The following is a 26,229-nucleotide window of genomic DNA, read 5'->3' on the forward strand; positions in this document are numbered from 1 at the left end:
AGTTAAAAGGCAAGAAGGACAGCTGTTGCACCTGGTTTTATGTAACATGAGAGTCACTGATTGAAATCTCAAAGGAAAACTTACTACTATTAGTGGAAATGTCTTGCCGTGGCAGTACAGCCAAAATAACGCTTTTATACCTTGGTATGGTAATGTATGTTCTATTTCACAAACATTTTGTCACTTTTTGTGAGTTAATTTATGCAGCATGCTGGCTAAAGAATTTTCAACTAATCTAAATAAACAAGTTGATACCGTTCGGAAAGGACACCTATTGTTTTTGTAAGTTGCAGCTTCATTGCAGCCCGTGTCTCTTTATTACGGTAATGACGTCAATGCCCTCTGGAACGCATGGGCTTCCCGCTGGGACTGCGTTCCATTATTCGTTTTAATAGGCCTGTATAAAAGTCGAGTACCGTCTGGTCGAATTTCGCTTTAAAACCAGAATCATTTTCAATTCTGATATGCCAAATCGTTATTCAGCTAAAGGCCGAACTGCAGGCGTTTGTTTTTTACCAGGAATATTAACTGTGCGTCACTTCGTACGTTTCCTCTACGTCGCGTAGTGGGTAATAGAATGTTTATTGTGTTTAACGGAACATAACAAATCGACGGAGGCGTGAACTGGCAAAAAAAATCAATCAACAAAGCTAAGCAGATTCGTTCGCGGTATCATTAGCAACTCTGTACTAGATGGCATTAATGTAATTTTGCTATGCACGCCTAATTAGTATTCTAATTACACGAGTTGACTTTTAGCTGAGGCAGTTATATTTATTATTGGGTTTTGACGCAAATAGCCTTAGTTGCGCTACTGACAGGGCGCTAACTAACGTTGAATAAAGTTCATGCAGTATCAGTAGGCATTTGATTTTATTGGTGCTTCGTTGTCCACCAAACTAGCCAACTTAAAAGAACTATTGTGTTATGTATGTTGTTTACCTGGGCGAATGAATTTAAAATCAGGCACGCACGCCTTAACACAGCCAAATTTAGGAAATGACTGGCAAGTGGTTTACTGTTGGCGTTGGCGACAAACGCTGCCAGGCGTGCAGACCGAAGTGGTTTCCCGCAGTGTATCTATATTTCCGCACTGATCGCCTGTGCTGATGTCAGGCGCATGCCATAAGACGCCAAGGAGATGTGTAAAGTTGCTGAACAATGCTAGATTGTGACGAGACAGTAAGGTTGAGATCAGCATTCTTTTGTTTTGATTATGTTGCAGTGATGAATCTGCTGTCGCCGCACTCTTGGCTACGAGGCCAAAACGAAAACAATTTATCTGTCATTGACTTCACTACGCAATTACCAAAAATAAAGAAGTGATGGCTTATTGCGAAGTAGACACAAGCAACGATTGAAGATCCACAGTCATTGCCCCCTTTTAGCACATAATGGATGATAAGTTTACAACCTTGGTTGTCGGGTCAATTTCCGTTCGCACATTAATTACAACATTCGCTTCGGCGGCAAAGTAAAGGTTTCGGAAATGACTGCCGACCACAATGATACCTTTCCTTTGTCTCAGTTTTCCTCTGGTGTAAAATGAAGCAGTTTGGTCGCTTAGAGCTGTGATGCAATTTTTGTGCGTCAACTGTATGTAAATTCCATGAATGAAATCAATGTCCAAAAACTTCTTTGAAAGTATTAATACATTTCCAATTAGGGCTCAAAATATTTCAGACCGATCAATTATCTGGCGGCTGCACACGTCCTCTCAACAAAACTCTTTTTTTGTAAATTAGCGTGTAACTTGATACGCTGATGTCAGATTGTCAATTAGAGTGCTGACGCAAGGAATTGTATTGGTACATCACGAAGAGGAAATAATGACAGCAAATAGCCTTTGGCCAATATTGCCTAATAGAGGGCGCTTCCTATATGCTAACCACACCAAGTTGTGAAAAGCGCAACGACGGGATGTGGAAATGGAAACAAAGGTTTCATTTGCAACAAACCGAAATATGTATTGCTTTGTTTCCGTTGAACTCAATTGCATAGGAGACGATAAGGCCGATTGTAGTGTGATGAGGCCAAACATGTTTTGCTTGTCAATTCCAGTGGCTATAAACCAGCACTAAGCCGTAGGGTCGGGTTTTACCTTTCGCGCAGTGTATACCTGCAATTTATACCCCGTCACGTTGATTAAAATGGGAAGTATTGTGTCATCGCGGAAGTGAGTAGTTGGCAGCGTACTTGCCATGTCGAGACCGAACCGCTAATCAGTTTGTCCTGCAGCCAAATTTAGTTGCCTATCAGCACTTTCGCACGGCGCTGTTGATGAGCCCAGTCGCCACTGAGCAAGACAATGTGGCGACCGACGCACTGGACTTCTTTGAATGCCCAGGTGTAACTGGAAGTCAATTAGAAGTGAGTGCAATAGCCTCCAGCCAAGTAGTGCTCAGACCTATCCCAGAAGACAAACCTGAACTCTGGCGAATCGCTAGTGGCTATGTAGACAATTGCTCAGGACACGTTTGAGGCAAAATTAGTTTTGTTATGATAGCAGTTTTCTTTGCCCGGCTGCAACAATTGGGTCACACTGTCAATTGTTCAACAAAATTGGTTCTGAGGTTTTTCAAAAGCGCATCAAACCGTAGCAAGGACAGGCTTATACCAATGGACAGTCAAAACGAATATGTATAAACTAGGAAAATTAGAAGCTAAAGGAAAGTTACCGTGTGGGGCCTTTCTATTGGACAGCTTTCTCGCAGTGAATTGTGACAATGTTGTTTTCGAAACTGAAAGAATGAAAACAAATTTGCAAAAAACTTATGTCAACATCGGTTTGTCATTGTAAATGCAGGTTCAAGTCCAGTTTTATGCTACAGTGTTTACAGTTTAGAAAACGCAACTAAAAATCAAGAGCCCATGCGTAACAAGCGTTGCTATATGTTTTTAGTTGGTACCAATGTAGCACATCCGAATATATAATAATAACTTTCTTTCTTTGCAGAAAATAAAATATAACGTGTAGGTTTATGTTTTCTGCTTTCGAACCTCGAGGTTACTCGTACATCAAGTTACCAGCATGCCTAACGTGGTCCAAAGATTTGCCAGGCGGTTTGTGAAACGTCTGCAACGAGTTGCATCATCTACGTCGTCACCACCGGTGATCAGGCCAACCGGTGACGTTCCAGACGAAACTATACCAACAGAATTCGACCCAAATGGAACAGAAAACTTGGAAATCGTCGTCCAAGGTATGTTGTTTGATGTTATGTACAAAAACACCAAAAATCAGGTGGATTAAAATCATAAAATGCTTTGGGCATGAAGAACATACCCATGAGCAAGGTGGTGTACCGGCCCCCCATATATATTCTGTAAGATACAAGCTTTTGTGATGTATAAGACGCGTTTTAACCAGTAAAATTATTATCAAGACAACAAAACAAGAAGGCAGTAAAGCATCAAAACCTGCGCACTGGGTTTTTTGAGTGATGATTTTTTCAACGAATAAGCCTGCAGGGGAAAAGTTATGGCGGAAGTACCCTGCTAATTCACCTCACAACCCTCAGCAAGTTTACGTTTAGTAAACCGAGGAATTTCCTAATACGCTTTGCATATTACTTTACTCGCAAAATATAGTTTCTTTGTTTTAAATAAAAACTCCATTAAATTATGTTTGCGCAGCTAGCGATTCTCATTTTCAAAATGTACTATTAGGTTTATGCTAAGTACACTAAAGACGTGTTGAAGACAAAATATTTCCGAAACCAAGACTCGGCCCAGCTGTTATAATTATGCCAACTACCTACCACTGTGAACAAAACAAGTCGGCTACGTACTTAAACGAAAAACCAACGATCAAAGTGAATTAGCAACGTTTACAATGAGCTCATGGGTGTAGCTTTTACGTTGTGAAATGGTTAATTGTAGGTATGGGGCTTGAAATAAGGAAACGCCCTTGACAAGTGTACGTCGTGATTGTCGGTAATAAGACGGGCCATCGTGTCATTTGGTTCTTGAAGTTGTTGCATGGATGTTGCCATACTTGAATAAGCACTCATCGTGTACTATTATGTGGTTAGCGGTGAGATAGATTCCTGTAAAGTGCACTGATGGATTTCATTATCGTAACTCTATTAGAACTATCTTTTTTATGCAAAATTGCTGCTTATGACTTATTGAACCCAAAGATGCACCCGGGTCGCCAGGACAACGGCGGTTACACAAAATAAAATTTGCACAATCGAGGGAATGTTATTCAACATGGTTGATGTGAATGAAAATGTAATGAACACATAGTGGGATTTTTTTGATGGATTTTGTTACGGATATCCTCAGAATTGTGAATAAGGATTTTATATAGGCTGCAGCAAGCTTTACACAACGCCAGCGTCGAAATGCTATTATTGTTGGCGTTTGCAGGCCCATGCGTGACAAATGTCACCCGCTCTGTAACGAGATTTAAATCGAGCACCTGTGCCTTTACGTTATAAGGTCTGGTCGTTGGTTAAATCGAATTTACACCTTTCTGCGTCACAAACGAAGTTAATAGTATTATAACGCACCAACGTTCGGACTTTCCCGAACTTACTCTATACATTACCCTTCGTACAGGTCAAACCATTGATGTTGAGCTCAATTCACAACTAAGCAACAGTGAAACTCCGCATTCGCTGAGCAGCCTTGACACGCTAGAGTGCATCGATGACGTTGACGATGACGTCATGCGGGAGTTGGAGACGTTAAAGACGTTGAGAATCGAAGAGGCACTCGAGGAGTCAAAAAAGATCCAGGAGACATTTCGGGAAACGAGAAGTTCGGTAAGTTGAACTATTTTTAATCTTTCTTGATATTTTATTTTCAAATCACTGTGGCACAGTGTGCTATTGATAAGATTGTTTCGTGTTACAAAATATATTTCTTAATTTGACTCGTGCGTCAATACGTTAAAAACAAATACTTGCCCCTCATTATGGGTCCCCTTCCTTGAAGGGGACACATCTTGATTTTACTCGATTTCTTTTTTTTTTTTTTCTTTTTTTTTCTTCTTTTTTTTTTTCTTCCCTGAAGTTTGTCCACCCCATTTTGCCCTGAAATGTTTGATGGATTTGGATGAAACTTTCACAGATGGTAGATATAGTTGTGTAGATGTGCCATCTGCTTCGTTTGTCATGATAACCCCAGTATTTACCCCGCTAGACCCCAAAATGTAAAATGTGGTTTGTGCGCACCACAAACGTTAGTTTTGTGTGATGTTATAAAGACAACTACATATGGTACTTATGTTTAAGGATTGCTTGGTGAACGTGTTTGCGGATAGCAGTCAAGGGGGTTGTTCACATCCTTGTGACGTCATAAGTCATTAGGTTGTTTGTTAAAACGCCCCCTAGTGGTCAAAATTGAAACATTGGCCAATTTGGACAAAATTTTACAGGATTGTTGTTTGGGTCATCTTGTGACGTCATAAGTTATTACGGTTGTTGGTTAAAACGCCCCCTAGTGGTCGAAATTGAAACATTGGCCGATTTGGACAAAATTTTACAGGATTGTTGTTTGGGTCATTGCAGTTTCATATTTTCAACATTAGGGTGAAGAACCCCATCAGTTACCCCACTAGCCCCCTAAAATGGGTGAATATTTAAACAGGGTCGGAATTGGCTGAAATTTGGATAGCTTGTATAATTTGCCATTTACAATTGATGATTGTTGTGTTAAAACCTGTAGCCCCAGCATTTACCCCACTAGCCCCCTAAAATGGGTGAATTTTTAAACAGGGTTGGATTTGGCTGAAATTTGGATAGCTTGTACAATTTGCCATTTACAAATGATGATTGTTGTGTTAAACCCTGTAGCCCCATCAGTTACCCCACTAGCCCCCTAAAAAGGATAAATTTTTTAAACAGGGTCGGAATTGGCTGAAATTTGGATAGCTTGTACAATTTGCCATTTACAAATGACGATTGTTGTGTTAAACCCTGTAGCCCCAATAGTCACCCTGCTAGCCCCCTAAAATGGGTGAGTTTTTAAACAGTGGGCAATTGTTGGAAATGTTATGCCATTTATAGGTATCGATTGTTGTGTTTTACTTCTTTGTTTTAAACTAGACAAACTTTAAACAATGCTTGAATTGAGTCGATTTGTATAGTTTGAACTTTGCATAGCATGACTATTTAATCCTAGTACCAATCACAGTGTTTTACTTTACAACACCAAAGTTTCTTATGGTTATCTCTTGAAATGCAGTGTTTACAACTTTGCATGTGTGGGGACCCATGAGTTTCTGCCTGCAGAAACAACTAACGTTTTAAAAGACGGTGGCAAATATGGGACCCAATATAAAATAAGTGAAGGAATTATATTTATGTTTTAAAATAGATCATAGTGTATGTGCAAGGGCAATATGTGCTAAGCCACCCTTCTAGTTAGTTTTGCGTTTTTAATAGCACCACATTACGCGACTTGGGCGACTGTGGCAATAACTTTTAAATGAATGTTAAAGGTTACTTCAATTAATCACGAAAGGTTTCAACTTTGAATAGAGTTTTGGTGCTATTTTAACATTTTTCTTAAACCGTGCAGCCGTCCAGTACGAAATAACAGTATGCAGATTGTAGGTTAATTAAGGAGTTCACTGCGTTGAAGTTTCCCTGCAAGCATACAACTGACCTTTAAACAGCACATGATCGTGTTTGTCAATCTCTGTAATGGCATTAAGGTTCGCGATCAAATCTCCTTTCGTACACAACAGGTCACGTTGTTTTCTTGAACATAACATGATTTTGATAATTACATTCAAGTGTAAAAAGCATCTGCGTAAAGATTGAAGGTGTGTGATTTACTTTACTCATTTTTAACAAAACGTTGCCATTTCTGATGTAAATTTTCTGATTGGACTAATCGATTTTTGCTAAGTTTAGTGATTATACCCTCGTGACAGTGTGTAAACCCAGAAATGTTTTTAGTTTTGCAGTAAAACGTTAATTGAGTCGCCTTGGGTATCTATGTTCTAAATATAATGACGTCCCTTGTCTCTTGCTTTCTAACTTCGAAAGTGATCCAGCTTGTCTCTGTTGCGGCTTCACTTTAATTGGTTTCAGGAAATCGATCTTGGGCTTACTTGCCATCCATTAGACACGGTTTCAGTGTCAACTTTCGTTTCATCAGTGCAGCACTTAAATGTGCTTTTTTACAAATACAAATGTATTTTACTTGATGTCACTATAAAACTATTACTGCTAGAATTCCTGTTTTCTTGTACATCTCTGGAAGGGTTACATATTTGTCAAATGCATGTCATGTATCATTGAGTTTCCGCATGGTAATGGCGTCAAATTTGGATTATACTCTACCACACTGACATAAATTCATTTTACATCACATTGCGACAATCGATTGACGCAGGAACTCCCGTAAAGGATTCGTGTATTACACTTATTGTCACATTTTTATGTCATAAAAATTTAATATGTCACATTAGATTTAACTTCCGCACGCCAAAATGACCGATTTGAAGCCTACCGCGTTAGTACCCATATAACGTTAAATCCAAACGAACAAAACGCAAATTGCACGAATGACCGTAGTTGCTTTAGTGCGTGATCAATTGGTCTGTACTCTGTACCATATTCGACCCTACAAAAGGCATTAGTTTATTTTTGGCCGCTTGTCTAACGCACGACTTGGCTTGCAGCGTTGTCAGTCGAGATGTCAAGCTAGGGCACAGGGGAAGTGTCCCTGAGCCCCCCTTATAAATAATTCAGGCTCTAGCGGTGCTACGGGTCTTACACGTGCGACGCATAATTACATATCACCTTGTCTCGAAAAACCTTCGACGAGTTCCTGGGTAATTTAATCTGCAAAGGCTTCCCCCTTTTCCTTGCGACAAGCCTGGGGTTTTGTTTGACGTCTTTCTCAACTGAAATAACCCCGACGAGAACATTAAAGAACCTAAATGGATTTAACATGCCCTGTCTATCCAAAATAATGGATTTCTTGCTGTCTAAATGTGTTATGTTGGAATAGGCACAAAACAGATATCATATTTACGTGCGCGAAACAGTTGTACTTGTTTTTGTTTTCGGTTTTTATTTATCAATATACCGAAAATTTGATTTTTATAAACCTTTTTGAAACATAATGAGAAATATAACACCTCAAATAGCTGTAAAAAGCGGCATGCTTTATTGTTCAAACGTTTCGGCAAATGTTATAGTAAACCTACATGTTATAGTAACCAGTGCCGTTTTCTCGTTTACAGAGCAGCATCAAACGTCTGATGAAAGAGCTGCGGCAGCTGTTGAAAGCAAGCGAAGAAAGTGACGGGACATTTGAAGTTGAGCCTTGCGGCAATGCGGATTCCGATGAGCCGGGGAGCGATCTCCAGGAGTGGGAAGTTCGGTTTTACAAATTTGACGAATCGTCGCAACTCTGGCGTTCGATGCAGGACTTCGGCGTGGAGTGTGTTACCTTTCGAATTACGTTTCCAACCGACTTTCCCTTTTCCCCACCGTTCGTGCGTTTGGTGAGCCCATACATCGAAAATGGTTTCGTGATGAACGGCGGGGCCATTTGCCTTGAGATCCTTACCCATCAAGGCTGGTCCAGCGCTTACACCGTGGAGGCTTTGCTCGTTCAAGTGGCGGCCTCCTTGTCCCACGGCGGTGCGGTTATAAGCAAACACCAGAAACGCAAACAGCACAAACTAACAAAAAAGCGCGCTGAAGTGGAATTTCGTCGTATTGTGAAAATCCATAACAAATACGGCTGGGTGAAGCTGGAAAAGGGCGAAGGTTAAGATCCCATGCAAAGATCGGACGCTGTGAAAGGCGCGTTGATTTTGTTCTAGCTTGCCCGCAAAATTGATGTGCAGTTGTCGTAGGTACATGGTACGAGTGATGACAATGCGTTAGTCAATTGTTTTTTGTTTATGCACTGAGTGTGCAACAGTTGAACCATTGTACTGCGCCGGAGTTTTTATTTTCGTACTATTTATTTGCCCACTGTGCGCTGAACATCATCATAACATTTATCCCTCCCCGGTGTTGTATAGACGATACATTCCTTCGTTCAGTAAACGCGCTCAACATACCACTTGACCAAGCCTGCAACATACATTTGACTACATTGTTCTTTTCAAAGCTTACTAAATACTGAAGCATTATAATCATGGGCGCCATGTCGGAATTTTGAGTTCGGTTTTCCTTTGATACAGACCATTTTCTTTTACACCCCGATTAAGCTTGTGTTGTTGTTGGTGTACAGCGGCTAAAGCCAATAACGTTCACTTTGCACCATTTGTACAGCAGTATCGTTACAAGTTGTAACTTACAACACATTGTTACCTGGCTGCTTTGCAATTTGGAATGCAGATGGAAGTTTTGTACTGCTACTATTGTGTGAGTGCTAAGTGTTTTTCACCGTTTCGCATTTTATTTTCCTTTCTTTTACCGTAACAAACATGCTTCAACGCGTCTATTACATTTGTTTACTTGTGATTAAGAAGATAGTTACACCAAGAAAGCCAGATAGAAACGGTAAAGTAAAAACGATACATTTAGCAAATGCAAAATCATTGGTTAGTAAAACCTCGAGTTAGCCTCTTAGTAACATGAGGAGGTTCAGAAGACAATCAAAAAATTCTTTTAGAAAAAAAAGCATAAAAAAAGAACGAAATTTGTTATATTTGTTGACAAAGATTTGTTTCTTTTAGCTCAGTGGTTCTCAACTCGTTTCAGGCGGTTGATCGCCAGTTAAATTTAAAGAATATCGTGGTCTGTGGAATGATGTGCCTGTCCGGACAGAGATGGATTTAAAATTGTTTTGCAAATGCAAATACGTTGTATCCCCGCTGCGCTACATATAGCCAACTTGGCTGGGCAACATAATACACTAAAGCTACTCACATTTTTAGACGGGTTGTTGAGCTTTGCACAACATTTTAATTGAACTGTCTTTTGTGAGTATTTTTAGACTAAAACCCACATCGAAAGTACAAAAACACATTATTTTCCATTGTATCATAGAAATCGTAAAAATGCAGCAACTTTTGTTTGGCGGGAATTCCAGGCAAAGCATTTGTTGATTTTGTGAATTGTCTTTTGTGAGTACTGAGTTTCATTGAAACAGTTAAACGGTTGCGTTACAAATACGTTTTAATTTTATACAATTTACTTAACTTTGCATCTATTTTCAGTTGTCAAGCTTAATTCAATTGGTTGTTGTTTGGTGAATGCTTGGTAGGTTTATATTGGCTGGTAGACAATCTCTGTCAAATTTATATTCACTCAATTTTTCTAACAAAACATGTACTGCCAGTAAATGGCAGTTGTGGTTTGCTTCTTCTGTATCCACTAAGAACGTTTCAAACTTCGCACTACAACAAATATCAAGTGTTCAATCAGAACAAGTAATCATGCCGCAGAAGTCAATAGTGTAAGTATTGTAATTTGCGATTGTAAATAAGTGTAAAGATTTAGCAGTGACTCGTGATTAAAGCAGGATATTATGTAAAATAGAATTACCTTAAACTAGATTACAGATGTCAAAACAAACTTACATGGTTTGCTTTCTTGTAATAGGAAAAAAACTATTATCTTGTATGTACAAAATCTTTTGGTTAAGTTTTGTAAAAAGGGGCATATTTAGATCAGATGAATTTACCATTGTTTAGGCATATAATTACAAAGTGCCTTGTGCTATATGAAATATTTAAGAGTGTTTTATTTTCCACTAATCCAATTAAATTTAGGAATCGGTGTCAGTCAATTTTAACTGACTCCCATTTCTCAAAAAACTTTTCTGACTCCAATTTCCCCAGATTGGAAAGTTTTATTTTTGCGCGGAGGATATTTTTTTCGTCAAAATAATTGCGCGGATTTTTGCGCGAAATTACAAATTTCTGTGCGGATTGATAGAGTTTTGATTGACAGGTGGATTTACCGATTAACGCACTTTGCATGTAACGCCTGCAAGACTATCCAACTGACAAAAATAACAACTAAATAAAGTAATAAACACGACGAATCTTAAGTTTTGCTCTATTGCGCACGCAGCTGTTCTGCTAGATTCTACATTTTTTTATTTTGATAACGATTCAGACATTTTGCTGAATTGTTTCATGGAGATATTTTATGATTGCAAAAACTGCTCTTCAACGTTTTCAATCATTTGTAATACATATAACATTATTTTATGTAACTTGCCCAGCCGACAGTCACTTTAATAGTCAAACTATGTCCTAAAAATACAGATAAATGTACTTTTAACGACTACGCTAGTGAAATAGCAATGTTATTTCAAGCGTGACGATCGGTAAGTTTCGATGTGCTTGACTGATTTACGTGGATTGTTCGCGGAATAAGGCTTGTGACGACATAGAACGTCATTGTGCAACGAAAATATAAAATTTTAAAGAAAGTTTATAATAGTTACCTACGAAAGCTGTGCTAAGTTGCGCAGATAACATGTAAAAAGCCTAAATTTGCGCGGATTACAAGGGGAAATCCAAAATATTGCAGGCCATTCTTCTTTTCAATCTGGCAATTTCCTAGCTCTGTTATATATATTACCCAAAAAATTATTTATCCTTTTTTACTCATGTTGATATTTATATAGCAAAAACATTTAAATTATAACACGAATATAGTTTTATACATTTACGAAGCAAACACATTTAATTCACAACAGAAAATACAATTACTTTATGATCTTGAACCATGTTTGTGTTCCAGAGCATTTTTTGCCTCAAAAGCAAGCAAAGGTAGAAAAAAGGTTACTGCAGAATCGCCACAAAAGAAGATTAGTGTTACTGACAAAACAGAAGATTCACCCATAAAACCATCTCACAAAAAGAAGCGAGCAGTAATATCGGATTCCTCTGAAGATGAATCTCCCTGTACTGATGCTGTTACAACAAAGTCTGAAAAAGTCAACTCTCCTGAAAAACAATCTCAGAAAGAGAATACACCGGACAGTGATGTATGTTTATTTGTTGCTATATTTACCAATTTAATGTTCTATCTTATGCAATGTGGTGTTTATCAAATGTTTATTATTTAGTCTGAAAAGATCCCCAATAAACCAAGGGATGTGACTATAACACCGAATGGATCAGTAAAACGGAAAACAGGTAATGTTTTCTGCTGCATTTATGTTTTTTTATTTTGATTAACTTTACTCATCACATTAAAAAGTCTACTAATTTTGTTGGTGTAAAGTTAGAGTTAATTTTGCTTCATTTTTCCGAAAACGAAAGTAAAATTAAAAAGACAGTAATATCAACAGTACTAAACATGGTGTTAAAGTGTGTTTGTTTATGCGGCAGCAAGAAAAATTGCTCCTCCAGCCAAAAAGAAGAAATTGTTTTCTGAATGCAATGGTGCAGCAGGTGTGGATGCAAGCAAGGTATATTCTCCCTAAAATTATATTTTTTATTGTTATAATGCTTTAACGTTAAATTGACTAAGTACTGCAGTATGAGTGTGTGTTTTGGATTTTACCAAGGTAAAATAGGTTTTATATTTTTTGTTGGTACAATAGTGGTGATAGTGATTTTATAGGTAACAATACACATTTTAGGAAATTAAAGAAAGCCCCAAATCTACAGAAGAAATGGAAGTTGACAGTAACGATAATGAAACTTCAAAGCAAGATAGTAAATCACCGACAAAAACATCTCCTGCAAAGTCCCCAAAGAAACTCTCAGCCAAAGCTGACTTGTCAAAAGTGTCAAAATCGCCGAAAACTAAAAAACATAATTCTGATTCTGATGTTGAGTCCAAAGTAAAAAAGAGTCAATCACCAAAATTGGCACCAGTCAAAAAATCTCCAAAGAAGTCTCCAACAACCAAATCACCAAAAAAGAGTGATTCAGAATCTGATGGAGAAAAGAAAAAAGTTAAAAATTCTCCTAAAAAATCCCCAGCTAAAAAGTAAGATGAAATATCTTAGTTTTCTTGTTCATTTGACATTGTGAGGTATAGTATAGTATTGAAAACTACTGTTTAGGGTAAATCCATTCTTTACACCAAAGTCAAACACAAAAGAAGCAAGTAAGACTAAGATCAGTGATGGCTACAATCCTGGAGCAAAAAATTATGACCCCATAAAAGATGCATGTTGGAAACATGGTCAAAAGTAAGTTCTTTCATGATAAGATTTGAAATTGATCTTATTTATGTTTTTTAAGTATTATGAGACATTATAGTGGACTACAAATGGATGTTAAAGCATTATCAAACTTTTTTCTTCAACAGAATACCATATTTAGCTTTGGCTAAAACCTTCAGTCTTATTGAAGAAACTTCAGGAAGGTTTGTTATATAACTAGATTTGAAAAAAGTATTTACTCATTAAAAATATTTTCAAAGGTTGAGGACTATAGAAATCTTGTGCAATTTCCTGAGAAGTGTCATCACTTTATCTCCGGACGAACTTGTCACTTGTGTTTACCTCAGTTTGAACAAGTTGGGGCCTGCATATGAGGGAATGGAGCTGGGAATAGGTATATATAAATCAAGTTATGATACTGTGTTGATTATAGTTTAATAAAATAAAACTGCCAAAAAATATGTGTATGGTTAAAATAACAATAGTGAATGTTCATCTGTTGCTTCAAAATTTATTAACTCATAAAATTTCTTTGGTAGATTTCTATTAAATAAACATTGAAAAAATTTGGCACTTACTTATTTTTCAATTATAATTTTTACATGATCATTTTTGTGTTTGTTTTTTCAACTCATAGAACTCGTGTTTATTTTTCAGGTGAAAGCCTTTTAATTAAAGCAGTTGCTGAGGCCACAGGAAGAAATATTGCAAAAATCAAAACAGATGCTGGCAACTGTGGTGACTTGGGAACTGTTGCAGAAGTAATTAAACCTATGGCTCTTTCATAAACCCTATGGCTCTTTCCCACTTAATTACCTAAAATATCATATGTTCCCCATGTGATGATTTATATGTTGTACTGTATTTTAAATAATATTTTTTTATTAGCAAAAAACACAAAGCTTCAAAAATGTGATTAAAACAAGCTACCCATAAACGAAACACAAAGTCCCCTATTTAAAGCAAGTCCTTAATTGTTCTCACTGAAAAAGCTGATGTTAACTACCTAGTATCAACTTTGTAACACTTTCTTACCACGTTTGTCTTACCACTTTTGAGCTTATGTACAATACTTTGCTTTTCATGACTCATTTTTTTACAGAACAGCCGAAGCAATCAAAGAATGATGTTTACTCCTGCCCCACTTACATTGAATGGAGTGTTCAAAAAGCTAAAGCAGATTGCTGCAATCACTGGTGGCTCGGTAAGATATTGTTGTGTGTTTGTAATTGTTTTTAGCCCTTTGGGGTTTGCTCAAAGAAAAGATTTACAATCTTAAATTATGCATACATTTTTAAATAACACTACATTGTGTTGCACAACTTTTGATAATTTGAGTTTGAGTTGAGGTTCATTGTACAAATTGCACTAAATTTATGTTTTAGTCAATGAACCAAAAAGTGGAACTGGTTAAGAGTTTGCTTGTGGCATGTAGAGAGTGTGAAGCAAGGTACCTCATAAGGTATGTAAAATAGTTGTTGGTAACATGCATTGATGGGCATGGATATTAAATACATTCTTGTTTAGGTCTCTTGGGGGAAAGTTGCGAATTGGTCTTGCTGAACAGTCAGTGCTTGTTGCTATTGGCAATGCTGCTTTTCTTACTCCGCCAGGCCAAGGTAAAAAGTTTGTAAAAAAGCTTTTATGTTTACAGTGACTTTCTTAGGTTATATCAACACAAATCACCTGTTAATTTTCTTTTTTTAAGATTATCCCCCACCGGTATTAAATGCAGGACAAGGAATGTCTGCTGAAACATTGAAGTCTAAAATGGATGAAAAGTCATTGATTGTAAAAACTACATACTGGTAAGAAAAAAGCACTTTTTGCTTGTAAAAAATATTCTTGTATTTTTTTCTTCCCACAAAAAGCTTAAATGTCATGCTGTATCTGTTAAAACATCTAAAAATGTCGTATTTACAGATAATATATTTGAAAACTTAATTTTTGTTTTTGACAGTGAGCTTCCAAATTATGATATCATCATTGCAAACCTGCTAAACTTTGGTTTAGATGAACTGCCAAAACGTTGCAAGCTCACACCAGGTATACATCACAAAATTTAGCAAAACAGTTAGCTTTTCACAAGTAAATGTCATGTTTATTTGTGGGAATGGGCCGGGCCGATCCAGAACCCGGGTACCCGGTACCGAGCATCGCCGTTTTTGATACTGGATGCTTGGCCGAGCAGTTGCCCAAACTGACCGAGCATTAAATTTGAATAATGATGCCCTGCTAACATACGAAACTGGTGTTAGAATGGGTATCTTAGAACAAAAATGACTTTTTTAAGTGGGTTAGAATGAAAAACGTGAAACTGGCAATGTTTGTGACGTCACAATGCGCCTATCGTGTTAGAGTTAGACCAAACAGAACATTTGCAGTTTTGACCCACCCCTACCTATCTTCAATGGCAGGGGCGGGCAACTTCTCCAGTCGGCGGGCCTGATATGGGAAAATGAAGTACTTGGCGGGCCGGATTCGTGAATCGATACATTAATCGCGCATTTATCCAGTGATTTAAAACGGATTTTTGACCACCTAAACTAAATACAAGCAAGAACGTCGCGATTACAATACAGTCCAAACAATCTAACTGATATAACATAAAATTATTCACCACAGCAAATTTAATGCATACACCACAGACTTAGATACTGCTGAAACACACTGCACGTGTGGAAACAAAGGAAACCGTGAAAGCAGGCCACACGCAAGTTGGCAGTTATGTCGTAACAATGGATGTATGGTGCAATGGTAACAACGGCGGGAAAGTTTTTTTGTTATTGGGGAGCGTTACTGTTTGTTACAACTATAATTTGACGTAGTAAGCAAGTAGTGGGGGATTTGGCAGACCGTGGACGCGGGCCACGTTATCATGTAAGACCAGAAACTGTCTGCGGGCCGCTCAAAATCCCGTCGCGGGCCGTATGTTGCCCGCCCCTGTTCAATGGCATGCTAATCTTTTTATTTCTCTTTTAGGTATTCCACTCAAACCTATGTTGGCTCATCCAACCAAAGGCGTTTCAGAAGTTCTGAGCAGATTTGAAAAAAGTGATTTCACTTGTGAATTTAAATATGATGGAGAACGTGCCCAGATTCACGTCCTTGAGGGCGGAGAAGTAAGTTTAATTGATATATTGTGCATTGAAGGGTTTCATAACTTGTCATGAGTATGCTGTTTTACAAGGATTAGGAAATAAGTGTTACTCTCCTGTACATATGAAGTCGTGTAAAATAGTTATTGATTTCCAATTTGTGTCCACAAAAAGGGTTACGGGCTAACTACGTTATGAAAAATGTGCGTAAAATACAAAAAATCCTCATTGTGTTTCTGTAGGTAAAAATCTACAGCAGAAATCAGGAGAACAACACAAGCAAATATCCAGACATCGTTGCCAGAATTCCCAACGTAAGTAAATATTTACTGTTTGTTGAGTTTTGCATTAAACTCTTTGATTTTTGTAATACCAGGCGCTTGGTGATGACGTCAAATCATGCGTCATTGATTCGGAAGCAGTCGCCTGGGATCCGGAAAAGAAAAGGATTTTACCCTTTCAGGTGTGATCCACTTGTTTCACATAACAAACATACAGGGTTCCCGCGGGTATGGAAAACCTGGAAAAGTTATGGAATTTAAATTTGTATTTTTAAGGCCTGGAAAAGTTTGAAAAAGTATGGAATTTGGTGCCTGTTTTACCCTGAAAATGCCAGATAGAGATATGAATTTCAAACTACGTAACGTTTGTATATTCGTTGCAAGTATGGTAAATTGGCTGCATATACCAAAGCCTCTTTACTAGTTTTCATATGGGAATTGCTCGATTTTTTTTTAAATAAGGTCATGGAAATTTGGGGTTTTTTTCTTGAAAAGTTTTGGAAAAGTCATGGAATTTATAAACGAAAATTGTGTTACATATGTGTGGTTCTTTTGTGGATGTCGTATTGTAATAAGTTGGATGTGAAGTGAGTTGGGATGTTTGCAACAATAATAAAGTGATTAGAACCGCCTAACTTTACAAAAATTTATTAGATTCTCACCACCCGTAAACGGAAGGACGCTGAAGTTTCAACTATCAAAGTTCATGTCTGCATTTATGCTTTCGATCTTCTGTTCATCAACGGCGAGGTAATCAAGAACCACAAAAACATTTTTTCTGAGGCCTGAACTAACCGACATCGGATAAAACGGATCTTCACCTAATCCGGACATTTTTTTGTCCAAACGGGTCCGGATAAACCGAGGTTTACTGTAAATGTATTTTGAGATAAACCTTAACGACATTACACTTGCTAAATAAACCGCCGTTTGCAATATGTACGAACAAAGTTTTGCTTTATATTTTCATTTATTAGTCTTTGGTTCGTGAACCATTCCGCAAACGGCGAAAACTTCTCCACGACAACCTGAAGGAGTGTGAAGGACAGCTGGTGTTCGCAACCCACCGAGATACAAACGATACGGACGAAATTGCCGAGTTTTTGGAAGAATCCGTTCAAGGTTTGTTGTCGTCTGTTAACAAGTGCATGTTTTATCAGCTTAATCATGTGTCGTTCAGGAAGCTGCGAAGGTCTTATGGTGAAGACACTGGATGTCGATGCGACGTACGAGATTGCAAAGCGGTCTCATAACTGGCTAAAAGTGAAAAAGGTAAATCTACTGCATGTATTATTAGGTCAGTATTTTTTAATTACTGTACCACACAGTGTTATTATCATGTTGTATGGCTTAGTGAAAAAATGAGGGATGTGTCAATTAGGGATGTGCCAAAACTGCAAATGTTCTGTTTGGTCGAGCACCGAGCATCTAACTTTAGCGCTCGGTGCTCGGCCGAGCACGCTCTGTGCATTATGACGTCACAAAAATCCCCTTTCCACGTTTAAGCTCTACAAGGTCTCTTACGTCACCGGCGGTGTTTTATTAAGCTGTACATGCCCTTTTAAGTACGCGTTTTTCCACTATCTAATACATTTGAAAAATCATTCGTTTTTGTTCATAGACACCCGTTCGAACACTAGTTACGTATGTTAGCAGGGCATGAATATGCAAATTTAACGCTCGGGTCAGCTTGTACAACTGCTCGGCCGAGCACCGAGCATTAAAAACAGCGATGCGCGGTACCGAGTACTCGGGTTCTGGATCGGCTCGGCCCATCCCTAGTGTCAATAGCAGTCTCACCAATCACATTAAAGTTGCAAATTGGACTACTCCTTCAGAGCAACGATTTTAAACTATGTGCCTCCGAAGTGTGTCGCGAAATATACTCAATAAAAATTTTCTTTGGGGTTTTAATTTTTAGATGTGTTTAATGTGTGAATAAGTGTAAACCTACCTCGTAGTTGCCTGCCTTCAATCCAAAACAAGGGGAATTACGGTTTTACACAAATGTGACCAAGACTTGGCAAGGACGGCGTTAAAAAGTTATTGCGATTTATTTATTTTGGATCTTACATGGACGTGTTTTTCGAACATAAAAAGACGTAGTTAAACTTTAGATGGACATTACTGAGCGAAAAGTACAAATCCTATTTTGGTTCACAATCAACAGTTCCTCGTTTTATTTATTTCCTTATGCATTAAATGTAATTCCAAAGAAAAGACGTATTACAAGTTTTATATCCATACATCAAAACAAAACATGCTGTTTTGTTTTATTATCAAACTTATAAACAGACAATCTATGCACTTGTGAACAGGACTACCTGGAAGGCATGGGTGATACTTTGGATCTTGTGGTGATCGGAGGTTACAAAGGGAAAGGCAAACGGGTTGGGACTTACGGGGGTTTTCTACTGGCCTGTTATGATGAAGAAACAGAGGAATATCAAAGCATTTGTAAGGTGGGTTAGACAAGACAAGTTTACTACATATGACAGTGGTTCTCAAATGGTGCACCGGGCGTATCAGCATATCCTAGCACAGTGGTTCTCTGGTGTTCCATCATGACTTTTTAGGTGGTCCACAAGACGTTAATTATCTTTGGTGATGACTGGAAGTAGTTGCATATAGTTTATTAATTATTCAGTACGAAAAAGCTCGTCCGAGTTGCTGGCTATTTTTTTTGTCAACTGTCAGTTGTTTGATATCACTCCTCGAAATTATGCATTGAAAGAATATATTTCAAGCCAAAATACTTGTTGTGAATGTATTCTTTATCTTTACTTAACAATGGACTGATCGGCGATATTCATTTAATTAAACTGGAGGTCCATAAATAACGAAAAGTTTAAATACGAAAAGTTTATTTGTATTGTACTATCCTTAAATTTCATAATGTATTTTTCTGCATTCATATCAATGGTGCTCAAGAAAAATGGCATATTTTGTCAATGCATGTGTAGCTATATGGTTTTTTTTTAATAAACATCACTGGGTCCAAGACCGCCACGTAAAGTTCAAAAAACGTGTGCTATTGTTACGTAACAAATATAATCGCCTTTTTCACGCGAGTAATTGCCTACGACCATACCACGTTGAGAACACCCCATCTCGTCCGATCTGGGAAGTTAAGCAACGTCGGGCCCGGTCAGTACTTGGATGGGTGACCGCCTGGGAATACCGGGTGTCGTAGGCTTTTGCTTACAAACATTGCAAACATTTTCAGCTTTAGAGTTTTTGATGAAGTTATTATGGCCTTGCAACCAATTTTTTGCGGTTTTGATTTTGTTAAACTTCACCGATTGTCATTTTTGTTGTCCGTTATTCTTTTAGCCTTATTTTTTTCCACAGTAATTTTAATAAGTTGACAGCTATATGTGCCGATTTATTGATTTTTAGGTGTTTCTTGTTGTGATGACGGCAGAAGCTATGCACACAAATACCTTAAATTATTCATAACTTTGTATCATGTTGCGCCTCAGAAAAAATACAATAAGCATTTTTTGTAGCACTTTCCAATCGTTTGGCAAAAGAGTGTAAAAAAGTTACTAACTATGTACTAATAAACGAAAGCAGATGTGACAATAGATGTAGTGAGTTGTTTTTGGGAATCATTCCCTATTCTCTTATCATTGTTGTACCGATTTTTACCTTTCATATTATGTATCCGTTTCCAAACTTGTAACAATTAATGCAACTTAATTTGCAGATAGGAACTGGATTTTCAGACCAGAGTTTGGCTGACCATGCCAACTTCTTTAAGGAGCACCTCATAGAACAACCGAAGTCCTATTATAGGTACATTGGGTGTTACACTAATAAATGCTATGAAAAAATGCGAGCGGTTTAATCTTAGCGAGGTTACTTTTCGCGTACTTGGTCGCCAATTTTTTTCTTGTTTGCTAAGAATACATTTCCAAAAATGCTGCATGCAAACAAATGAACCTTATGTCTTATGTTACTGTGCGTGATGCAGCACGTATTCCACAAAATTCAAAGTTCGTTGCTGCTAAAAAAACGTTTTTACAGCACGGACGTGGTTTCGAAAGGGAACCTCGAATCATGCTACTGTAGGCATGTAACGTTTGGCAACCAAGTCACTCAAGGGTTTCGAATGACTATAGTTCCTTTGAATTGTGGAATTAGGAACATAAGAACTAGAGATGTACCGAATATTCGGTTTGCCGAATTTATTCGGCCGAATCGATCATTTTTGCAAAGATTCGGTTTCGGCCGAATAATTTGTTGCGATTCGGCCGAAACCGAATCTTTTACGAACACAAATTTAATGCGTTAAACGTGTCTTTTCTGCTTATTAAGGTCCACGCAATCTTTGAAAAGCCCAAACATAACGAAAATTGCGTCAATGTTTATCTTTTTCAACACATTATCGTTTTCCCCACGGTAGTCAAAAAAATTAGTAATTCATTGGCAGGTTGCCAATCATGCTTAAGGCAATTTTAAACCCCACAGAACTGAAATAAGGACGAAACACAACTATTTTGCACTGGCTGCCTGGTAGATAAACATTTTTTCACGTCAAACGCGTAGCGTACGACTTCGCGTGACGTCATAAATGATTCGGTTGATTCGGCCGAATTTATTCGGCAAAACCGCCGAATATTCGGTTTCGGCCGAATCGAAATTTAGCCGATTCGGTACATCACTAATAAGAACGTTATGTTATACTGTACTACTTTAATGTTTTTAATGTGAACCGTTTTAAACTTTGAGCAGTCATTTCTTAATGTAAGGTTGTCATCTGTTCAGCAATACACTTCTATACATAGAATCAATAAAACGGGCTAGTTTCAATATTTCTTGTGGGGTTTCTACATTTCATGTATTTAAAAAAATATCTTTCATTTTTTGGTTTGTTTTGCGATAAGAATTTGTTCAATGCATTGTTGCGTTACAAAATAAGATTTTATTCTAGTTCAATATTTGCACAAAAAACCTTAGATTCGTGGGTCCTTTTTGAACAATGTATTACTACCACACCCATAGGCGCCGAGTTTTACAAAAATGCAAGGTGGCGGACATAAAATATGACGTCACTTTATGTGACGTCACTAAAGCGTGCAGCCACAAGAACTCAAATTCAAAGCCAAATAAACGTTTCATAGAAATAACGTTTAATTCGCAAATGCAACACGTTGCTGTAACGTTTATCATTGGTTTAGCAACGTTTGTACACAACAATGGCCCAACATTCACTGGTAGACAATTGTGTTTTTGTCGTCATAAACAAAGCACTAACAGGTTGCAGTTTTAAGCCACGTTTTGTGTCTGTATCGCCAGCACGTTGGTTTTAAAGCAAAATTGTTCCTAATTTTCTTCAGATTTGACGATATTTCGTATGTAACCGCTACAAACTAACCAAAATATCCACGGTGGCCGCCACCTTGCTTTAAAAACCCAAGGTGGCGGCGCCACCGCCTATTCGGCGCCTATGACCACACCTATATATTATAATTTAAAATAATTAACGATTAAACAATAATTATTGGTGTGGTTCGTTTTAGGCAGTGTATATGTCTAATGGACCTTCGCCACTTTGCTTAAAAGAAAAATAACCGTGTTTGATATGTAGCAAAGTTGTTAACAAGCGTACTGTGGGAAAGGGGTATAGCCTTACGGTGTAGCTATTAACGCGAACCTAATGTACTATTTGTTTGCATGTTTGAGACACAACCACAATGACTTTGCTTTTCGTAAACACTGTGTTAGAAATGCATTCGTGACTTAGCTACATCGCCTAAAATCTAATATCTTTAATGGTACCTGTTTTCAAGTTTGTTGACATTTTATGGTGGGCATATCTTTAGCTTGAAGTTGCACTGTTGGTTGTATCTTTGTCAAAGACTTACAACCTAGTGAATATATTGTGGTAACATGGTGAAATTGATACATACATGTTAATGGCTTGTAAAATACCCAAACAAGTAAATGTTTGTATTCAGGATAAACGGCAGTGAAGCCGACCATTGGTTTGAGCCTGTACAAGTGTGGGAGGTAAAGGCTGCCGATTTGTCCGTGTCTCCGGTTTATGCCGCTGCAAATGGAATAGTAAGTTTGGGAAACGTGATCTTCAGAAAATTGCTGTGTTTACAAACAAATGTCTGCGAAATATCTAAGTATTTTCGATCGTTGTGATGTTTACATGATTTGTTTAACTCGATCTTTAAGCCTGTACGCTTATGTCGTATCAGTATAAAAATCCAATGTCCTAGGTTGATCCTGAGAAAGGCATCTCGCTGCGATTTCCCCGTTTTATTCGAATCCGCGATGACAAAAAGCCCGAACAAGCAACAAATAGCGCACAGGTGAGCTAAAGCTGTTGTTACGTAACATATAATCGCCTTTTTCACGCGAGCAATCGCCTACGACCATACCACGTTGAGAACACCCCATCTCGTCCGATCTGGGAAGTTAAGCAACGTCGGGCCCGGTCAGTACTTGGATGGGTGACCGCCTGGGAATACCGGGTGTCGTAGGCTTTTGCCTTTTCTTTTTCAGTGATTACAAGCCAAATATCATTTCGAAAAAGTATCTTTGGCCTTTTTTAGCTAATTTTGTTGATTATTTAACACCTTCGTAATGTAAAATGCATGGAGTACAAAAAAAAAACTCAATGCATTGTGTAAATCTTTATTTTGCTCCCCTGACATTTTGCTACTTTTTTGAAAAACATGTTTATTTTATTACAGGTGGCAGACTTGTATCATAGACAACAGCAGATACAAAACCAGTTGAAGGACAAAGAAATAAACAAAGATACAGACTTTTACTAATTGTATAAAAAACAGCTTCCTGTGTTTCAAACTATTTTTTCGGTGTTAGTTTTACAGAAATTACGCACTGTTTCAGTTGCAAAATTTAAACTGCCATATTAAGCAATAAATGATGTATCTATTGCACAAATCTACATGTATGAAAGAAAGTCTTACTAGGTCAATGTCAATCATTTTTGTCTGTAAGTGACAGAAATCAATCACAGGACAGCATTAAATCAATATTAGTTTACCGTTGCTCACTAGGATGCTAAATAGAGCATCCCACTGGCATAATCAATGTACATTTACGATGACCCACATTTTTATTGTTGGCAATGGGCAGAATGTTATGCAAGCTAAAATGTTGAAGAGCCTGAAAGTTTTCGTAGCTCCTCATTTAGCAGCCAAAATATTACAGACCATGGACCAATTCTAAACCAGGTTGGCCAAAAACCTTTGTAGAGGCTAAGTAGTCCCTCCTGTTTACAAGTTCTTTTTACGCAATGATATGATGAGGTATACAAAACGCCTTTGCCAAGTTTGTCCCTGACCTGATTCATCATTCGTGTTTTTATGACATCTGCTGGTGTTGCAAGAACAGCAGCAGCAAAACCGCTACATATACTGGCAAGTCCATAGCATTTCCAGCTGTCAGACAAGGAGGTATGTTTTAAAATTTTCTTCTTCGCAAGATCATATGTTGTAAGGTTGCCGATATTTACCAAAGCAGCTCGGGACACACTTGGGCCACAGCCCGTCCACAGCAACCGGAGACCACCAGTTTTATATAAGGTGGTCACACCATGATAAACACTTCTGTATTGTGTCGTAGAGGTTCGACTGGAGTTACCTTGGTTTTCCATTTGTCTTCTAACTTTAAGCAAATCAAAGGGTGTGGCAATAAACTGTCCAACAGCTCCAGCCGCTGCACCACATAATACTGCTTTTCCCATTGAAATCAAACCATTTTCTTTTCCAACAGAAAATTCTCTCAACTGCTCATATAAGTTGGTTCTGATGCTTGTGTAAACAATTTGTCTGTATACAGCAGGTTTGCATCCACGCCAGAGGTTAACCAGCCCTTCCTCAGTAACAACACAAAACGCAGTCCGGTACATTCCATGTTTACGAATGACAGTACTTCCTGTATTGGAGGCAACTTCCCCTTGTACCTGCAACCTAGTTTTCGTCAAGTCAAGTGGAAAAGTTATAGTCTCGGCTACTGCTGATGCACTAGCAGAAGCGCATAACTTAAGTAAAAATTCATTACTCATGGCATGGCTATCAAAACAAAAATTTGATTTAAGATCACAACATAGTCTAAAGTTGCACATACAAAAAGTTTTGTTATTTTGAGTGCTAATTTATATGTTACAATATCTATAGCTCTCTGTATAAGAGAGATGCATAAACTGTTGCTGCCAGGCATACTGTAAAAAAACAATAACCTTATTCTGGCATTTCTACGTCCTAATCAGGCAGCCTTCATTAAGGTAATAACACCTAAATTGTCAAGCAGAAAAAGGTAACAGATTAACAGTACTGCACAATGTATTGACACAAAACAAAACTTTTCTTAAGAACAAAAACTATCATTGAATTCAAACTTCACCAATTCAATGCAGGATTACACCAACACAAAAAAAATATTACCTATTCAGCCGATCATCAAGCTATGTAAAACCAAGCTACTGTTAAGTACTGTAACTGTACGAACCGAAGTCTGGACAAACAGTTTCCTTCAACACGATGGGAACTGGGGAAGTCCCTTAACAAGGACAGTTCGAAATCACTAGAAAATAAATGAAGTGTGTAAATAGAACATAAAATTGGAAAAGAATTTGTACAGGCCGGATCCACGGTATTTTAAACACTCCGTACATAAATTGTGACGAAAAAAAACATTTACACAAATAGGTCACGTGTGCTTTTTGCATGCTGTTGTAGTGTTCAGTGAGTGTGTAAAATCGTACCGTAGGCTACCTATTGTACCTGAATTAAATATTTGTTAAACACTGGCCTTATCGATGCTATAGCTAGGAATTTTGCAGCTTCGAAATTATATGAAACCTGCGCAGTTTTTGTTGCATCCCTTAAATCAGTGGTTCTCAAAGTATGGGTCGCGATCCAAACATGGGTCGCGACCCAAACATGGGTCGCGCAGGGTCAAAAAATGGGTCGCGCTGCAGTGATTCAATTCTGCCCAAACGAACAAGTGCGCTATCTGGCGGTAGACTGAGTAGACCTCTCTGTTAGCACCTGTTGTGCCTACTAAACTCGCAATATCAACTAAATGCTGGTTAGCCTAAGGCCCTGTGAAGCCCTTACTCTTGCTGCAAGTAACGAACATTATAGTCACGATTCGATCGTATACATGTAACACTTTTCAACACTCGACACAGTTGTTTCTAACAGTGGTTGCCTCTTAATCATATTGTGAATTATCTTCACTTGTTGAGTGTGACCTAACAAAGCTATTATAAAATCCATTGTAACGTCATACGCGCAGTTGGACGCCAAGTGACCTGGATTGGCTTGCATTGTTTATTGAGATGTGTGACGAGCATCAATGCGTTACGCACATTAAACAAAATAGCGCACATTGCTATTCACAGTTTTGTCTGAAATTGCAAGATTTAATACTAAAACAGCCGGTCAAAATTTCTTGAGGGGGGGGGGGCATGGCACCTTGTCCCCCCCTCTAAATACGCTAGTGGTAGTAGTAAAGTCACCTCATTTGACACGTTGTACAGTAAATGAACCAATCATTACAACATACCGACAATAGCCTTCCAATTTTACTGTTACGCACATAGCGATTGTAACGTCATAGCACGGGGAATAATAGGACAAGGTAATCTTGCGAAACTAGACCTGGAGATGTAACAGTTAGCGTTTAAGGATTATTAAATATTCATACAAGGAAACTTTTTAGATTTGGGATTCACTTCATGGTGCTGCAAAGCCACAATGTGTGTTTTGTTATGCAGTGTTATCAAACGAATCGACCTCGTT

At 38.0% G+C, this 26,229-nt stretch overlaps 2 protein-coding genes, 2 non-coding genes and 1 pseudogene across 5 annotated transcripts; 4 read left to right on the plus strand and 1 right to left on the minus strand.

Annotated features, from left to right (window-relative positions):
• The first annotated feature begins 2,927 nt into the window (after nucleotides 1–2,927).
• On the plus strand, nucleotides 2,928–9,429 carry LOC145221791 (ubiquitin-conjugating enzyme E2Q-like protein CG4502). Its single transcript, XM_080088053.1, has 3 exons — nucleotides 2,928–3,203; nucleotides 4,567–4,772; nucleotides 8,210–9,429. The coding sequence occupies exons 1-3, from the start codon at nucleotides 3,032–3,034 to the stop codon at nucleotides 8,744–8,746; spliced, it is 915 nt and encodes a 304-aa protein (XP_079944179.1). The 5' UTR covers nucleotides 2,928–3,031; the 3' UTR covers nucleotides 8,747–9,429.
• A 706-nt stretch (nucleotides 9,430–10,135) lies between these two features.
• LOC145222666 (DNA ligase 1-like) lies at nucleotides 10,136–23,362 on the plus strand. The gene is made up of 25 exons (XM_080088844.1): nucleotides 10,136–10,383; nucleotides 11,682–11,928; nucleotides 12,010–12,079; nucleotides 12,275–12,354; nucleotides 12,529–12,881; nucleotides 12,958–13,086; nucleotides 13,206–13,262; nucleotides 13,320–13,453; nucleotides 13,717–13,820; nucleotides 14,162–14,263; nucleotides 14,445–14,521; nucleotides 14,587–14,678; nucleotides 14,768–14,867; nucleotides 15,020–15,105; nucleotides 16,042–16,181; nucleotides 16,400–16,471; nucleotides 16,534–16,620; nucleotides 17,093–17,188; nucleotides 17,416–17,560; nucleotides 17,619–17,710; nucleotides 18,757–18,900; nucleotides 20,148–20,236; nucleotides 22,402–22,507; nucleotides 22,672–22,764; nucleotides 23,149–23,362. The coding sequence occupies exons 1-25, from the start codon at nucleotides 10,181–10,183 to the stop codon at nucleotides 23,230–23,232; spliced, it is 2,982 nt and encodes a 993-aa protein (XP_079944970.1). The 5' UTR covers nucleotides 10,136–10,180; the 3' UTR covers nucleotides 23,233–23,362.
• LOC145211277 (5S ribosomal RNA) lies at nucleotides 19,516–19,634 on the plus strand. Its single transcript, XR_013856583.1, has one exon. It is a non-coding gene; the product is annotated as a 5S ribosomal RNA (ribosomal RNA).
• Nucleotides 22,820–22,938, plus strand: LOC145209668 (5S ribosomal RNA). The gene has a single exon (XR_013855184.1). It is a non-coding gene; the product is annotated as a 5S ribosomal RNA (ribosomal RNA).
• LOC145222701 (mitochondrial uncoupling protein 4 pseudogene) lies at nucleotides 23,074–25,676 on the minus strand (annotated as a pseudogene). The gene has a single exon (XR_013859372.1). The product of XR_013859372.1 is annotated as a mitochondrial uncoupling protein 4 pseudogene (transcript).
• Nucleotides 25,677–26,229: the final 553 nt, after the last annotated feature.

The sequence above is a fragment of the Phallusia mammillata genome, chromosome 1, assembly GCF_965637545.1.
Source record: "Phallusia mammillata chromosome 1, kaPhaMamm4.hap1.1, whole genome shotgun sequence".
NCBI lineage: Eukaryota > Metazoa > Chordata > Ascidiacea > Phlebobranchia > Ascidiidae > Phallusia > Phallusia mammillata.

Coding starts and splice junctions, on each gene's coding strand:
- LOC145222666 (XM_080088844.1), top strand. CDS start 10,181: ATGCTTGGTAGGTTTATATTGGCTGGTAGACAATCTCTGTCAAATTTA. Junction 14,264..14,444: donor CTGCAATCACTGGTGGCTCG/GTAAGATATTGT, acceptor TTTATGTTTTAG/TCAATGAACCAAAAAGTGGA. Junction 16,182..16,399: donor ACGTCCTTGAGGGCGGAGAA/GTAAGTTTAATT, acceptor GTGTTTCTGTAG/GTAAAAATCTACAGCAGAAA.
- LOC145221791 (XM_080088053.1), top strand. CDS start 3,032: ATGCCTAACGTGGTCCAAAGATTTGCCAGGCGGTTTGTGAAACGTCTG. Junction 3,204..4,566: donor CTTGGAAATCGTCGTCCAAG/GTATGTTGTTTG, acceptor CCCTTCGTACAG/GTCAAACCATTGATGTTGAG. Junction 4,773..8,209: donor TTCGGGAAACGAGAAGTTCG/GTAAGTTGAACT, acceptor TCTCGTTTACAG/AGCAGCATCAAACGTCTGAT.